Source organism: Ursus maritimus, unplaced genomic scaffold (genome assembly GCF_017311325.1).
Source record: "Ursus maritimus isolate PB19 unplaced genomic scaffold, ASM1731132v1 scaffold_29, whole genome shotgun sequence".
NCBI lineage: Eukaryota > Metazoa > Chordata > Mammalia > Carnivora > Ursidae > Ursus > Ursus maritimus.
The window spans coordinates 6,933,775-6,951,045 of NW_024425452.1; the positions used below are offsets into that span (position 1 = coordinate 6,933,775).

At 39.2% G+C, this 17,271-nt stretch overlaps 1 protein-coding gene across 1 annotated transcript in view; it reads right to left on the bottom strand.

The window, feature by feature from the left end:
• Positions 1–17,271, bottom strand: part of PTCHD4 (patched domain containing 4) — a 174,488-nt gene that overhangs the window by 111,574 nt on the left and 45,643 nt on the right. Inside the window, exon 2 of the mRNA XM_040643568.1 lies at positions 11,860–12,340. Coding sequence (XP_040499502.1) covers positions 11,860–12,340 — 481 coding nt within the window. The remainder of the gene's footprint in view (positions 1–11,859; positions 12,341–17,271) is intronic.

Here is a 17,271-nt window from a genome sequence, read left to right on the forward strand (position 1 = left end):
CTTAGGCTGTGAAAATCAGTAAGGGAAACTTCGCTAAAATGGAGTCGGGAGGTTTCGGCATGGAGATCTCTTATACCTTACCACTCTTAGTCAATTGCAGACCCAACACGAAGAGGTGGACTTATACTACTTTACTATGCCTGTTAAAGAAAGAAATGGTTTCATCTGCCCCTTCCCCATAGTTCAGCCAGTGAAAAGTCACCGTGCTTCCAACTCCTAGTTTACTCCAACAGACTTTCAGTTTATAACAGCCTTTCCAACTTAACACTTCTCTCCTCAAAAAGTGTACGTTTCCTTTGCTCCCAGGACTTGTCTATAGTTTTGCCACAGGTTGTTTGTCCAGGATTGCAATTCTCTTTTTCTCCTAAATAAACCCATCTATTGCGGGTAAAATAAAGGGCAGTTTTTGTTTTTAACGTTGACTAACCTATTCTAACACCCACTTCTTTCTGATAAAATTATCTCCTTTTCTTCATTATTTGGTGTGTATCATATGACTATTATATTTCATGCTTTTTATTATGTCATCTCAAATACCATTAGGAAATATTCTCAACTAATACTTTACTGATTTATATTATGAAATATAATATTTAAGTAGGATGTTCCACTCTCTGTAAACAATCACTGGAAATATCACTGGCCAGGACCCAGTCTTATTCCATTTAGGCCAAGCCAATGTGAGGAAGCAGTAGGAAAAATAGTAGCATCTTCTTTCCATTAAATTTAAACTCAGGATTATAATTTCTCTAAGGGTACACAGTGGGATTTGTAAACTGAAGCCTGAATAATAGTTTTGCCTGGGTCTGGATGAAGGCATTGTTTTAACATTACAAAAGAAATCAACCAGTAAGACACATATATTTGATGCATACATAAACCACGTTGTTCCAGGAAGGTAGGTAGGAATCAGTACAAAGGGATTCTTCAATTTAGAAGCCAGAGGCTCGCCGCTAGCATCTTCAAATCAACAGAGGGATTTTCCCATTTTTCTCTGCTAATCGTCCTTTTCTGTTAGGTGACTGGGTATGAAAATACTGGGTTGAAAAGAATTGAATCTAGAAAGTAAGTGTCCATTTTTTTAATGATTTTTTTTCCTGGATGGGACTTTATTTTTCCTCAGAAAAGTGATGGCATAGCCTGAATATATTTTCACCATTCAAGTTTCTAGTTTATTTATTCATTTATTTATTTTTTTAAGTTTCTCGTTTGAATTGCAGCATTTACCTTGATGCAGCACTGCAGAAAATCCCAAATCTGGTTGCCAACTGTAGCTTTCAGGCATTAGGAATATTTTTTCTTGGAACATTCTGACATGACAGTCAAGTCAACTTCAATTCATGGGGATAACTCAGGTTGCTTGTGATGGAGTTGTATTTAAGGAAGGCTTAGATGTCCATGCTGGAGAAGATTGTACCTGACACAGTAGTAGTTCTGCCATATGCTGAACAATTGATGGCTTTCCCATTTCCCTATCTGCTTCAATACTCAAGACTGATTCACTATCTGATTCAAGAGGTAAAAAGCAAGAGCAGAGCATGAGGCATATTTACAAATCTTTTCATTTTTAAAGTCTAAAGTAGCATCAGCTACCCTTGAGATAAACAGTACCACCAAAATGAGTCCATATGCTTCTCACCCTGAGTAAGTTGTGTTATGTAACAGTACCGTTCCTCAATCCAAAACTCTAACTACCACTGGAGGAAGACTGTTTGCACGAAAAAGTGCAATAGATGGAGGTGGATTCCAAAGAAAGTGCAGAATCTAAAGGAGTCAGGATATAATTACTACTAATGTTGGACGTGTGTACAATAAAAAGTACACACTATTCCATGCTACCTGAAATGCTTGGCATAAAATTCAGCTTCTTACTGGTTATGCCAAAATGTGTTCCCTTCCCACCTCCTTTAAAAGTTCTGCGAAAACCAATTAGTGAGACAATGTCTTAACTTAGAAACTTCTGTCCCAGGAAGTCCATTTGAAAAGCTCCAAAAGAAGACTAGATATCAATATACGAAAATTAGAAGTAAAGAATAAGAGAAAAAAAATAGGGACATTAAAATAGCCAAGCTAAAAACAACCAAAAGTTCAGACTTTTCTTGCTCTATGAATTCTAAAAGTCACGAAAGCCATCAATAAGTCAATGTTTGCAAAATGTTTACTATGGACGCTTTGAATTAGACACTGACCCATTCTAGCTCCCGATGAACCCTAAATCCAGAATATAAGATGACATTTACCCTAAGTGTCAAATGAAAGATTCATTAATTAAAGAATAACGGTGGAAGAGATGTTAAAGACCAATCAGTCCAACTTCTTCATCTTATGAAAGAGAAAACATGGGAGGTCCAGGGAGAAGTCACCCAGCAGATAAGAAAGAGGCAGGGACTAAACTGGACTCCAAGACTTCTGACTCTAAGCCATAAGCATGGGGCTATTTTTACATCATTGGCCAACCTTTTCCCCAAAGGAAGTAACAGTTAATTACCAAAAGCAGGGTGGCTGCAATTAATGTGGCTAAGAAATAGCTCCAATCGAACATTCTTGATGTCATAATAATAGGTCCTGTCTCTTCCAGCAAAGAGTTACTCTGGGAAGGCTTTTGATGGCTTAATACCCCATGTAAAACAGGCCTTGTGGTAAAACCAATTTACTGAGAAATATTTCCAATACCATAACATAATCGTTAAAAAACTTTAGCCAACCATCAAGTCTTAAAGGGCCCATTGTATGCTAAATACTATTCTGGTTCTTGCCTAGGGAAATAGCAGTGCCCAGGAAGTAACACCTTAAGTCCCTGGCAACCCCCCACTTCCTCAGTCCCGATACTGCCTCCTGTAGAACCAACACAGAGGAGCAGCTATGGATGCTTCTGATGAGTTCTCCCAGTTGGCTCCCCATCAATAAATCCCCACCTATCACCATGATCTACTTAAGACATAAGTTCAACATATTTTCTAGAGTGTTTTTCTAAAATGTTCGACTGTGGCACACATTAGGGAAAGCATCTTACATTGTGATCTGTTATACACATATACATTAAACTGAAACAAAATATGACGCACTAACACTTTACAAAGTGCAACACCTTCTGATATCTCCTATTCCTTTCTGTTTTCTTTTCTTCCCCTTAAACGAAATATAAATTGATTTAGTGACTCTGATAGATCATAACCCATTTGAGAAACATTGAGAGAACATTCATTCATTAATTCCACATATGTTTATTGAATGCCTACCCTAGGCCAAGTAGTGTTTCAAGTGCTGGAAAAAAGCATCAAATGGAACAATGAAAATTTACATTCTTTGGGGGCTTACATTCCATTACCAGAAGACAGATAATGAACAAGTCCAAAGTACATTATATTGTATATTAGATAATCATGAGTTCTAAGGAGAAAACTGAAATAGAGAGGGGTACTAGAAGCACTGGTGAGGTGCTTGTGGTTTGGGACAGAGTGGCAGGAGAGTCCCCATGAAGAAGGTGACATTTGCATAAAAACCTGCAGGAGGTAAGGGAACAAGTCTGCAGGTATTGAGGAAGAGCTTTCCAGGTGTAGAGAGAGACAGGTTGAACCTGAGGTCAGAGGGGTAGCAGATGCCAGCTTTGTTGGGTCATTGGAGATCACTGAATGTTTGTGTCTGTTAAGTTTGGCTTAGATGGGAAACTATTAAAGGATTTTGAGCAGGTAAGTGATATGATCTGACTTACAAGGTAACAGAATGACTCTGCCAGGTGGGACCACTGGTATTGCTGTCAAGTCATATATGTCCCCTCACAGAGCAATCACAAAGGTCCATGATTCCCAGGGCTTTGCTGGGGACTCTCATTCCTATACAGTTATGTACATCTCCTGACCTGACCATTTTCTCATCCCTCCCATCCTCCCCTGCCCTTTGGAACTCAGTTTGTCATTACCAAGATTCCCTGCCTCCAGAATCTCTTCCCCAAATATAATCTTCAGCTTCTTGCTCTAATAAAAGCTGGCCATCCGCTGATTACACTGCATTCCTGGCCCTCTCCAGTGGAGGCACCTTTGTTCTCCCACTCCTCCTGTGCTACTGGACCTGAAAGTTTTACAGGTGTTATCTATACCCCATGAGAAGTCAAAGATGTTGTTTGTCTCCCTTAAAAACACCTACTCCTTTGAATGTAGACCATGTGCTATGCAAATTTTTCCTTTTTTTTTTTTTTTTTGTATTCATTTACAGACCTCAGGATCAATTTCTTTCATTTTCAAAGTTTTAACGTGGAACTCTCTGTGTGTCAGTGGCCATCACAACTCTTGTCATAATTTTTCATGACTTCAAATTCCATAAGGAAAATCCATTCTATACTCAGGCCTCTTGGTCCTTTGAACTCATAATGTCTTCAGTTCTGCACTTGTCTCCCAGCTCAAAATGATCAAATCATAGTCATTTTCATCAATCATAATCTCTTCTCAAAACCTTTACATCAAACATCTCTAGAATCCATCTCTTTCCTTTCCAGCAAACTCACATTACGACTGTGTGGCAGATTGCATTTTCCAAAGCTGGCCAGAACCAGAGCTCCCATTCCACATGTTCTTCAGCAATGTGACTCCGCCTCTCTCTCAACTCTCTGCCACTCTCTCGAGAGGTGGGGTCCCGTTACCCTGCTCTTAAATCTGGGCTAGACTTTGTGAATGGTACACAGTCAGTAGAATATGGCTGAGGCTATATTGAGGCTATGCGATTTCTGCGTCTAGGCCAGCCCTACGGTTTTTGCTTTGGTCTCTTGCAACACTTTTTCTTGGAGTCCTAAGTCTTCACATAAGAAACCTGACTGCCTTGAGAACACCATACTGGACAGGACACATTTAGATGCTATGTTCAAAATTCCCAGCTGAGATTCTCCTTCAGAATTCCAGACTTTGTACCAGCCATGTGAGCAAAGAAAGCATCTTAGAAGTGGTTGTTTTATCCCCAGCAGTTCCAGCCTTTGGACATTCAAGTTACCGTTGGCTGAGACTCTAGACTTTGAGGAGATGGGAAAAACTGACCTCACTGTGCCCTTTCCAAGGTACTAACCCACAGAATCCATGAACATAATAAAATAATGTTAAATAAATAACAAATAATAATAAAATAATAAAAAGTTGTTTTACGCTACTGTCTTGTGGTATTTGTTATACAGCAATAGATAACCAGAATAGACTCCGACCTAAAACAATTCTCTGATTTCACAAAAAATCATAATATTTGACCCTATCAGTTTTTCACTATGATGACAATGGGAAGAAATCCTCATCACCTTTACTGTTTGACTTAGTTTATGTGGGAAAGACAGTTGATACCCATTAAACAATCCATTTACCCTCCTACATTTTCTCTGAGCTAGCATATGGCCTTATGTGTAGTTCTGGTCAAGAGAATATTATGAGAAGTAACTGTATAACTTTGAGTACAAGATAGTTATAAGTAGGTGTGTTTTCTCTAACTATTCACTTTTCTGTGTCCACAGCTGGGACCACAAACTGTGAGAAGACAAGATGTTCCACCACAGAGGCATCCTAGGTCCTTGAATCTCTGTTAGAAGAGAGTTCCCAAAGAAAGCTTCCTGATCCACACTAAACTGTAGTGTAAGCAAGAAATCAATCTTTGTTGTGTTAATCCAACTAGATTTAAGACATTATTTGTTATTGCAACATGGTTTAGCTGACCCTAACAAGTAAAATTTTCATGATCTGTCATTATAGTCTCTTTTGCACAATAAACCTTTTTTTCCCCCTCAGAGTTTGTTTTTTTTTCCCCGCAATTAAATTCATATCAATGCTTACTCAATTCTTCCCCCAAGCAGCTATCTCTGGGCGCCACTGACTCAGCAACCACGCTGAATTGATTTCTTTTTTAAATTCATGAACATAAACTTCAAGTGGGTCCTTGTGCTTCTTAGCTGTTCACCTAACTTTTCTTCTTCAATTTGCTCTCCAGTTTCCAAAGTGACTCTTTTAAAGTCTCTTCAATTTCTTCAAATCAACACCTCCTTCCCCAAATTTATTCTCAGCTGATGACTTGCTTCATATTTTACTGACAAAGTTGAAGGCACAGAAGGGAATTTCCACATGCTCCCACCCCCGCATGTACCAGTCTATCTGGATCTGTCCATATATTTTGCCTTCTCTTCTCTTAACTGTAGATGAGCTGTCTATGCTCTTATATAAAGTCAATGACTCTAGCTGTGCTCTGAATCCAGTCCCATCTCTCCTACTCAATGATATTGTTTCTGCAATTTCTTCCTGTCTCTGCTTTACTATGAAGCTTTCTGTGCATCCCAATTAGCATACAATCATTATTTCTCTGTAATGCAAAACTCCTTGGAAAAATTATCATTACTCACTGTCTTCGCTTCTTATCCTCCAAGCTCTATTGAACCTCTTTAAATTACCCTCAGCAACTCTTGTCCAAGTCACCAATGACCTTCAGATTGCTAAATCAAACAACCAATTCTCAGTTCTCATTGGACACACTGCTTAGCAGCTTCGGGAACAGCTGATCAGCTGTTCTAGCTGTTCAGGAAACACCTTCTTAACTTGGCTACTGAGACACTATTCTCTTTTGATTCCCCTACTCTCTCACCGCTTTATCCTTGTTAATGTCATTTTCTGAATCTCCATCTTCCCAATCTCTAAGCATTGGAGTGTTCCAGGGCTCAGATCTCTGACTTCTATTTTTTTATCTGTATTTATCTTTCTAGTTGATCTTATCAGATCCCATGGCTTTCATTATCAGCTATGCCATGATAAATTCAAAATTTATATTTCAAGCTCCAACTTACAGATTTTACTTCTGAGCCAGATCTACATACTGTTTTATAGCTAACCCTACATTTTCCCACTTGGATGCTTAATAGGTGTATCTAACCTACCAGATAGAAAAGTAAACTCTTGATCTTTTCCTCTCCAACTTATTCCTCTCATGACCTCCCTATGACAATAAATGGCAATTGCTTTCTATTAGTTTTTTTAGTCCTTAAAGCTCAGGGTCATCCTTGACTCCTCTTTATCTTATATACTATATCCAGTCCTGCATCAAATCCTGTTAATTTTATTTTCAAATATATATCCTGAGTCCAATCCCTTTTAACCACTGTCTCTGCTCCCACGGTATTTCAAGTCACCACCATTATAGCCCATGAATTTTTGCAGTAACCTCTTACATAGTCTCCCTGTACCTATTCTTGCTCCACTGCAGACTAATTTCCATGTTATAGCTAAAGATGCCTTTAAAAAGTAAGGCAGGGGCACCTGGATGGCTCAGTTGGTTAAGTGTCTGCCTTCAGCTCAGGTCATGATCCCAGGGCCTGGGATCAAGCCCCACATCAGGATCCCTGCTCAGCGGGGAACCTACTTCTCCCTCTCCCGCTCCCCCTGCTTCTGTTTCCTCTTGCTCTCTCTCTGTCAAATAAATGAATAAAATCTTTAAAAAAAAACCACATAAAACATAAGTCGGATCACACTCTCCTGTCACAAATGTTTCAGATAGCTTTTCATCTAAAGTATTAAGTACTCTAGGCATCTGGGTGGCTCAGTTGCTTTAGCACTGGACTCCTGACCTCGGCTCAGGCCATGATCTCAGGGTCATGGGATCAAGACCCTTTGGGCTCTGTGCTCAGTGTGCAGTCTGCTTGAGATTCATTCCCTCTCCTTCTGTACCCCCCAAATAAATAAATAACCTCTTTTTTAAAAAAAAGTATTAAGTTCTCAGTGCCCTACATGACCTGGCTCTCTACCATCTCCCTACCTTCATCTCCTAATATTCACACAGTTGCCCACTGTGCTCCAGCCACATTCCCTTTATTGCTTCCTCAACTTCACCAAGAGAGGTCCTTCTAAAAGCCTTTGCACAATCTCTTTGTTAGAGATACTCTTTTCCCAGGTTGCCACATGGCTACTTCTTCACTTCACTTAGCACTCTACTTCAATTTCTTTTTTTTTTTTCTTCCCAGAAGGTCTTTTCTCTTACCCCTTAGGCTCTTTATCCCTTCTCCTGCTTTATGTTTGTACTTTATATCACTTATCTTATTTGTTTATTGTTGGACGCCTCCCCTTTGCAGGCCTACAATGTAAGATCCATGCAGGCAACCACGTGATCAGTTCTGTTTGATACCCTTTACTCTGGAATCCAAAATACCTGGAACATACGGATGTTCAATAAATATTTGGATGAATTAACAAATAAATGAATATGGAGCTCAGTTTTAGCTGATGAATGAAAGTCTCATATCTGGAAATACTGGGTTCACCTGAACAAAACAAGACACGGGCATGTGTCCATTATCTTTACTCACTATCTTCACTACTTATTTTCTAAGCTCTATTGAACTTCTTTATATTATTCTCAGCACTGCCCCAAAGCAGTTCTTGTCAAAATCACCAATATCTAAAGTAAGACTCCTGGCATATAAAACAAACTCAAGATAGACTGTAAAATAATAGTGAACCATGGCTATCGATGTCTTTGGCCACTATCCACAGAAGATCAGCAAGATACAGTAGGAGCCAAGTTGGTGCCTATATGTAATATTACCCCATATTTCTTCTTCCAGAAAGAGGAAGCACATTCACACAAAGCGAATGTAGTGGAAAAAAAAAAAGGCTGACGATGAGTTATAAATTAAATTAGTGGCACCGTTACTGGTTTATGTTTGTATAGTGAAAAGATGTTAAGCTGGAGCTAAATGGGATCATTTTTGTTGTTTTAAAAAATATATTAGAAGTCTAGATTTCCCTTTCAGATCTTTCCCAGAGATAACACATATGCCTATAATCATCTCCTTTTCCAAAACTAAATCTGCAACATACAATTTGAAAGACACAAATTTACTTACAGGGACACCAGAACAAAATATAAAAATTAGTACAGGTTTTAAAAATGCAGGATATCAAGATACAGTGTATGTGCCTCTTAAATGGCACCAGGGATATTAAGTAGATGAGTGGTCAGAAAAAAGAGCAAGCAGATGCAGTCTAGAAGGGAGATAGGTGGTCAGAAAAAAGATGGCTGAAGAACAGAATACCATAAGCAATATACCTAGCTTTGGGGGTAGGTTATGATGAAGATAATTGGTTTGAATCTTGGAGCACAGCCTCAAATAAATCCTTGTGGGAAGATAGGAATAGAAATAAAAGTTCACCAGAAGAGCTGGGCTTCTTTCCCTTACACCCAACTAACTTCAGATTACGCTGACTTGACACCATGTAAACTGTAATCGAAGGACTGCTTTTAACCAATGCCATGTGTACCACTAGAAGATCTATACCTGCCAAACTCAACTTATTAATGCTCAATATCATCTTCCACCGCATCACCTTCATTGAGTTGTGCTCTGCATGCAAGGTTGTGATTTTTCTATTCCAAAGCCCCTCTCCCTGTCTCTGTCTCCCTCTCTCACACACACATGCACACGCACACACACTAAAAGTCAACAAAGGAGAATGGAGATTAGAGGTTGGAGGACAACACATACCTTAAATGACTTTATAAAGAAATGATCAAATTCTAACTTCAATTGAAAATGAAATAAATAATAATGTAGGATCTTCAAAATTTCAGATTAAAAAGTCCAAATCCTTCATTTAGTATATAAAACACTGGGACCCAGGGACTATATATAACTGCCAAAAAAAACATACAAAGTTAGTGGAAAAGCTGGGATGAAAACCCAGATTTCCTAGCCCTGTGGGATAACCCTTTCATTTCACTAGTTCTTGATCTTTGTATCTTTGTTATTACAGATCGTTTTACAAACAAAACAAAACACAACAAACAAACTCCCCCTTGATGGACCAGATATCTTATATAAGTATATATTGATAGGTTTATTGTTGTTATGTTTTCAGAACATACCAGGAATGTTCATTTCAGAATATTTTAAGGACTGAATTCTAAGAATACTGAAGAGCAACCATTCACCAGGCGTCCTAGAGTCTGCACCCACACTGTCCAAGGTTGATTTATGATCTTAAAAATCACTGAGACAGAAGAAAAGTGAGAAATGTGTGTGTTTCAGGGTCTGGGCATTTTCTTCGGTGTTATGGCTTTCAGTGTTATTCCTTAAGGAATAAAACACCACTTTGATTTTGTAGAGTCTATGTTATAATTCAGCATCACTAGAGACAATTTTTCTCCTTATTTGTATGGAATATGTAATTCTATATATTATAGAATTTTCCTGATGAATCTTTCCCCCATTTAGATTGCCACAATTTTAGAAAAGGCCCTACTAGGCTCTAAGGTATCTAATTTGTCATTTTGAACGAGCCAGTTTTATTTGTGAATCACAGTGAATGATTCTAGGAATTTTATGTTGTTATTTCAAGTCAAGAGACCAAGCTCAAAAAAACATAGCAAGTATAAATGGTTCAAATCCAGACTCATTCTCATCACTGGTGCAAACAAATTTTAATATAGTTCTTTGGGAAAAAGAAAAACACTTGTTAACAAGATGAACATGCATTTGAAGGTGATATGCAAAATCCAGGAAGACTTTCAATTTCTTGAAGCCAAGGGCTGTTTCCTATTTAGCACTGAATCCAGTGCACTTAAAGCTTGTTGACACTTATTGAGCATTTACTATATGCTATATAAGCTTTAGGTATATTCTATTATGCTCAAAAACCAATTCTTTCAAAGTGATAAAATTATTATCCTTGTTTTATAGAAGAGGAACCTGAGGCTTACCAAGATAAACTAACTTACTAGGGCCACAATGGACTTGGGTTTCCAGATCAAGAAGTTGGACTCCAGCAACCTACACTATAAATCCGTTTTGCTGTGTTCTCAAAGATGTTTGTTAACGTGAAAACAAAAAGGGCCCGGACCACCTAGAAGACTTTCTGACCACATACCTGCGTCTTTTTTATTTAATAATGAAACTGTAACTTATAGCTGATTTTAGCATGGGGAGTGGAAAGCAATTACTATACAGCTGAAGACTCTCCCGCTCATGTCAGTTCACCACCTACAGACCATTATTACAGCTCATCCTCCAAATCACTGCATGGAGGGAATTATAAGACATCTGACAGAACTCTTTTGTAGAACCACAGATATCACCATTATCATGGCTTTTCTGATACATTCCATCAGTCTTGTTGCTGAGCCATCACTCACGTTTCTTCCCGGACTTGATCTTCTCTTTTGCAAGAACACACACACACACACACACATACACACACACACACACACACACACTTGTAGAGCATTTTCTAGACATTTATGTATGCCTGGGAGAAAACTTACAAGAAGGGATTGAGGATGCTCATTAATTATTTTCACCAGAGATGAAAGAAATTAGGGGATACATCTTTAAGTGGTAGCAGGAAGGTTTAGTTTATATGGAGGTGGGGAAATAGAGTATATTCTCTATAAAAACTTTGAAATGAATTAATAAACCAAGATTAATGAAGTTTTTTGAGATTAGAATATACCAGTAGTTCTTTGAATTTTCATCCTATGCTATTCACTCTTCACCATCATCAACTTGAAGATATCCGTGAATATGAACCACAAAATTTGTTCAAAGTAAGTTTTGGATCTCCATAATCCCTGACCTATAATATTTGAAGAAGCAGAGTACAGAATTCTAATATTGTGTAACTTAAAAATATCTGACAGCATTAAATTCCCCAACATAAATGGGAAGATGACTTGGTCAGACTAAAATTTCCAAAAGGCCCAATAAGGTGAAACGGACATCACCCCAAGTAAAATCCTACATAATCACACAGACACATCAGTGAAAAGTTAAAACAGATTTCTGCCTGAGAATTCAAGAAATGTACTACCTTGCCCCAAATTGGTAAGAATCCGATTACCACAAGGATGGATAGTTACCCATGGCGAAGAATGGGATTCCCAGCAAGGTGGAGTTGTACTTTCCATCGGTGATGAAGAAGATCCCTGCTGCCGTGACGATGGAGATGCACACTGTGAGCACCCCCAGGAGGCCCAGGAAGGGCTTGCTGCGCAAACAGTCCTTCATGGAGCTGGAGAGGGTGGCTGTGGTCAGGATCAGCACAAGGCTCACCAGGACCTTGCTCCTGGCCAGGATGCTGGTCTTATGAAAGTCTCTCCAGAGGCTAAAGGATGCTAAAGAGTAGAGCTGGAGGTCCTGGTGCTCCTCCTGGAGCTTCCTCATGAGCTTACAGAACTCATTCTCCCACTTCTCCCCTATGAGGTCTTGGGTGGCAGAGCCATAGGTCTGGAGGTAGTAGGTGATTTGAATGGCTCTGGCTGACTTGACCCGCTGGTCCTTGCTGTTTGGCACTTCCACTACCCCGCCCAGTTGGTGTCCAATAAAACTGTTCCTCCCATCCTTGAAGACAGAAAAAGGGGAGACTAAAGTTACTGGAGGGATGCACATTTCAAACAACAGATTCTTACTCTAAATGAAGGAACACAACGAAGGCAGATGTAGGCTCTTGCAATTGCGGAACCGATGTGGGTGGAATGGCATGGAAGGAGTTTATATTCAACCTTTAGGGTGTCATGGGATACCATGCACGATGATCAGATTTAGAAAGATGCAAAGAGGATTATGAAGCTGGACAAGATTCTCCACATGCATAGGAAAATGTACATAAATATTATTTCGATCTATCCCATCCGTATCCCCATTCCCACTGTTTCCTTCCGTAACAAACTGTTATAACTCCTGTACGCGGGATCAGGTTTGATGATTTGGTCTCAGCCAAAAGTGAAGCATGGGATGAGTTAACAACATTTTAAAACTTAAAGTAATAATTCATTTAATAAATATACACTAACATTTTCAGGGTTAACACACACACACTACACCAACACACGCACCCACAAACATCACAAACAGCCATACTCTGGAGGTACAACTGTATATTGCAGAACAAATCGAAGATACTGGGTTGTTTTTTGTTTGTTTGTTTGTTTGTTTGTTTTACAATTAATGTAATAGTGTTGAAAGGTTTTCTAAATATGATGTGAGCACCTGTTCACTCATTACAAAATTCCCTCCAAACACCCACCTTGGTCATAGGTTGACCTTTTCCTCACAGAACACAGTGGACAAATCCCCCAAACGAAACTGATGAGATTTCAGGTGGGGTGGTCAAAAGTCATTTTGATTTCAGAATTTCGCATGACACAGAGCAGCCAAGGTCATACGAGTTGGATATTTATAAGAGAAGCAATCACTTCTCTTTATGGTACACGCGAGGCGGACGATGAGTTGCTTAATTCAGAGCAGTAACTCTCAACCAGTGGGGCCTTAAGACTCAGAAAGAAATCCCTGGCAGCCATCACCAAATTTTCAACAAGTCGGGTATTTTCTTTTTTGCCACAGTTGTCATTTACTCCCATGGCAATGCTCTTCAGATATGATACTGAGGCCAATAGCAGGTTGCAAGACGGAGCATAGCATTGAAAACGTGCTGCAGGGACTGCTTAACACGCAGGCACAAAGGTAAATTTATGCTCTAACGAGAATTTGCATTTGCTACAGCAAGCAAGGCTTTTATCTCACGAGGAGAGAAAAGTGTAGAGTCAGAGCAAGAAACAGTCCTTTCTGGAAGGGTAGTGTGGAAGGGCAACAAACCCAGCAGTCTGATAACTGTGGTGATTTTCACAGAACTGTGAGGCACTCTATACTCAAGGAGACACGTGTAACAGTTATGGTGAACTCGTTCAGTCCAGAAACCTATATCTGAGGTACTTGTTCCCGTGTATTTTTAACATACACCAAAGTAATTATAATACTCGAGAGCGTGTTGCAAACACAAAACGTTTGAGACATTTATAGAAAGTACAAGTGTTAGTAGGATCATTAAGAATTGTGAGGAAGAAATTTTGTAGTCACTTCACATACCCATTTTCCCCCTGCATGTTCAATAAAAGCAATTTTTCTATTTAATACAACCTGATCAACTCCAAATGAACAATATATTTCTAAATAAGAATTTAAGTTGAGTTTTTTTCCCCCTTTGCTTGGTAAATCTCCCACTTCCAAGGCATCTTTGTAAAATCTTCTTTTCCATATATATATAAAAAATTGAAATTTCAGCTGGAGGTTCCCAATGCTCTCTTTTGAAACCTGTGGGCTTCTCTCATGAACTGCAGGTAAAAAGGTAGGAAAGCTTCAAAGAAGGAGTGGGGATCCTGTCCAAGCACTGACAGACTGGAATATGGTTTCCATTCTTTAAATAATCTCTATTCTTGCTCCTCAGTTAGGCTTGTTTATTTTTGTTTTAAGCTTGGTATAATTTTTAGCTCCACCCTTGTTTCTACTTCTTTGAAATCCCGTCTGTGATGTGGACTTGTGCTTTTGATTATTTGAAAGAGAAAGTATTTTAAAAGCTATATTTATTCACTTAACAATGTGCAGTTCCATCTGTCTTTACTCATGGCTGTCATCAAAAAGATTTCCCAGGGATCTTTAGCAGCGGAACAAAGATTTATGCGTCCCTCAGGCCTCATTTGGAGATTATAGTGGATCAAAGAGGGCGCTGATAATGTGCCTGGACAAAAGTCAAAACTCTACCAAAGGCAATATATAGATTTTTAAATAACTGATCTTTATTGAGTTTGGCTAACTGCTCACCCTCATTTTGAAGTTGTCTAATTTCCATTTCTTACAAAAATTACTTCATAAGAGATATGCTTTCATCCCATTATATTGAAATGAATGTAACAAATAGAATGAATTTCTCTGTCTTAATCTGGCCTACTCCATGCACCAGAACAAAATAAACAAGGTCTTTAGATGTCCTTGAACAGGAAGCTCTGCTGAAAGGTCCACATTTTGCACAAGCCATTGGCCCAATCATCCTACTCAGTATAGATCTGAGAAATATTTCTAAGGCAAAATTCTACTATTTTGTAAAGGGTGGTAGAAGAGATTCCCAACTTTACCAATTCATGGCTGCTTCTATGTAGGAGAAACAAAGAATGAATGGAACATGTATTTTAATTATCCTCTGGGTAGAACTTCCCTGGACCTGTCAGGAGTCAGAAGGTCACGTGACCTGGGTTGCACCATGCGTCTCACACTAACTGGATAAGAAACGCTTGGCTGGTTCATTTCCCCTTGTAGGTTTCCATTTTATCATCTCTAAAATGAACAGATATGAATATATGAGTAAATGTTTACATAATATTGAAGTTATTTTTCAGCTCTATTATTCTATGAAAATACCACCTATTAAGTTACTCTGAAGAGAGCTGAATGTCAGAAATGATATCATTATAATAGAGCCATGAGTTGATTATTTTTATGGCATAACACAATCTTACCAATGGCCAGGTAGGATATTTTTGTTTAATAGATGAGCAAACGTAGAGGCTCAGAGAAGGGAAACCTGTTAGTCAAAGTGATGAACCCAGGCTTCCAACGCAAATCTTCTAATTCCAAATCCAGAACTTTCTAGAATCCTATGGGGGTGATTTCAGGGAAGCCACTTTAGGTCCTAGTCTCCATTAAATGCTCTTTATGATTAAAACTTATTTCATGTGTAGATCCCTTTTTTCCCAATATTTTACTCTCCACTAAACCAACTGCCTACCATTTATGTTGATTCAACTTCCTCCTTTTTCAATAAAACCTCCTACATAAATTCCAAAGTCCCTTTAAGTGCAGAAATCCCATTTATGTCACCATGAAGATAAACCTTAAAAATATGACAAGATGGTAACACATCACTTCCAATACTCTCCTGTTTCAGTGTTTCACTGAATTGAACAGGCATCATTAACAGGGGATTCATTGAAGTTCCTAACTCATATCCTTGTGCCCACTTCTGCTTTTCTTTAGTCTATTTCTCCACCTTAAAGCCAGAGCTCACTTGCACAGCTCTAAATGAGATTACACCATTTATACACTTCAAACCTACTGGCTTCCACTTACATTAGGAATAAAAGAAGAATTCCTTACCAGGTCTGCAAGGCCCGGCATGTCCCACTGATGGCTGAGCCTCAGACCTTGTCTCCCAGCACTCTTCTCCCCATGAACCTGTTCCAGCTTTCCCACCTTTCTTCCTACTGCTTGAACATACCAAGTTAATCTTCACCAGGTAGCCTTTGCAACTGCCACACCCTCTGCCTGGAATGCCTTCCTCCACTCTTCCATGGCCGCGGCTGCTTCCACCTGGGGGTTTTATCTTCAAGGGACCATTGGAACCACATGATCTAAACTAAGCGCCTCCTTCCCAGCCATCACTTCGTCACATAATGCTCTGCTGTCTTCTTCCTACAAAAGATTTCTATCTGAAGTGATCTTATTTAACCAACTAACTGCCCCTCCACTAGATTGTGTACTTGTCGAGAGTTGCCACCTTTCTTACCTTGCTTACTGGTAATTTCCCTGTGCCTAGCACACAGCCAGCTATAGAATGAACATTCCGTAACATTTAATTCAGTTCGCCCTGAGGTATATATAACTAAGCTTACATTATTTTTTCAGAGACCATTTTGCTAAGAAGAGGAAAAGTAAGAGACAGCTCAAAGTGTTTGAGGACAATAAGACCTCAGATGAAGAAAGGTATATATAGAAATTAGAGGCTGGTACAGAAACACACACACACACACACACACACACACACAAATATTACTGTTTTTTTTTTTTTTTTTCCGATCTCTTTACTCTAGTGTAACATTTCCCCCTAATATGTTTCCTCTTCCATTTTCATTGTATACCAAACATGTGGAGAAAGCTAGTCAGCTGAGAGGGGGACTCAGTGAGTACTTGGAAAAGGGTTCCTAGGCACTGTGGCCTGGGGACAAAGTCCCTTCAAGGAACTGAAGGAAATGAGGAAGTCTGAGGCTAGAGAGGAAGGCAGGGTCTTTTCAGTAAGAACCAGCAAAGCCTTGTTAAGGAGCTGGAGTTTAATTGTTCTGTGGTAAGAAACCACTGTGAGTTTTAAGCAGGGAACGAACGGCATGCTTTCCTATTTGGAGTGCTTGCTCATCGCACCGTGGCAGATGATTTAGGGAGTCAGGGTGACTTGAAAGGAAAGAGCTCCATTAGGAAGTCCCTGCAGCATTTCGAGTTCTTGATGCAGCATGAAAAAAAATGTCAGCTGAGGCCGTCTGTGGTAGGTGAATGGTTCCAAGGTGAATTGCTGCATTTACAGGTCATGAGGCTGCCTCATGGCCAGGAAGCAGGGCATCATACTCTCTCTTCAGGAGCAGTGATGCCAGAAAAAAAAAAATCTTGGGTTCTTTAAGTCTTATCTCTTTTACAGTTACTATTTTGCAGCTCTTAAAAATTACCACCTGATC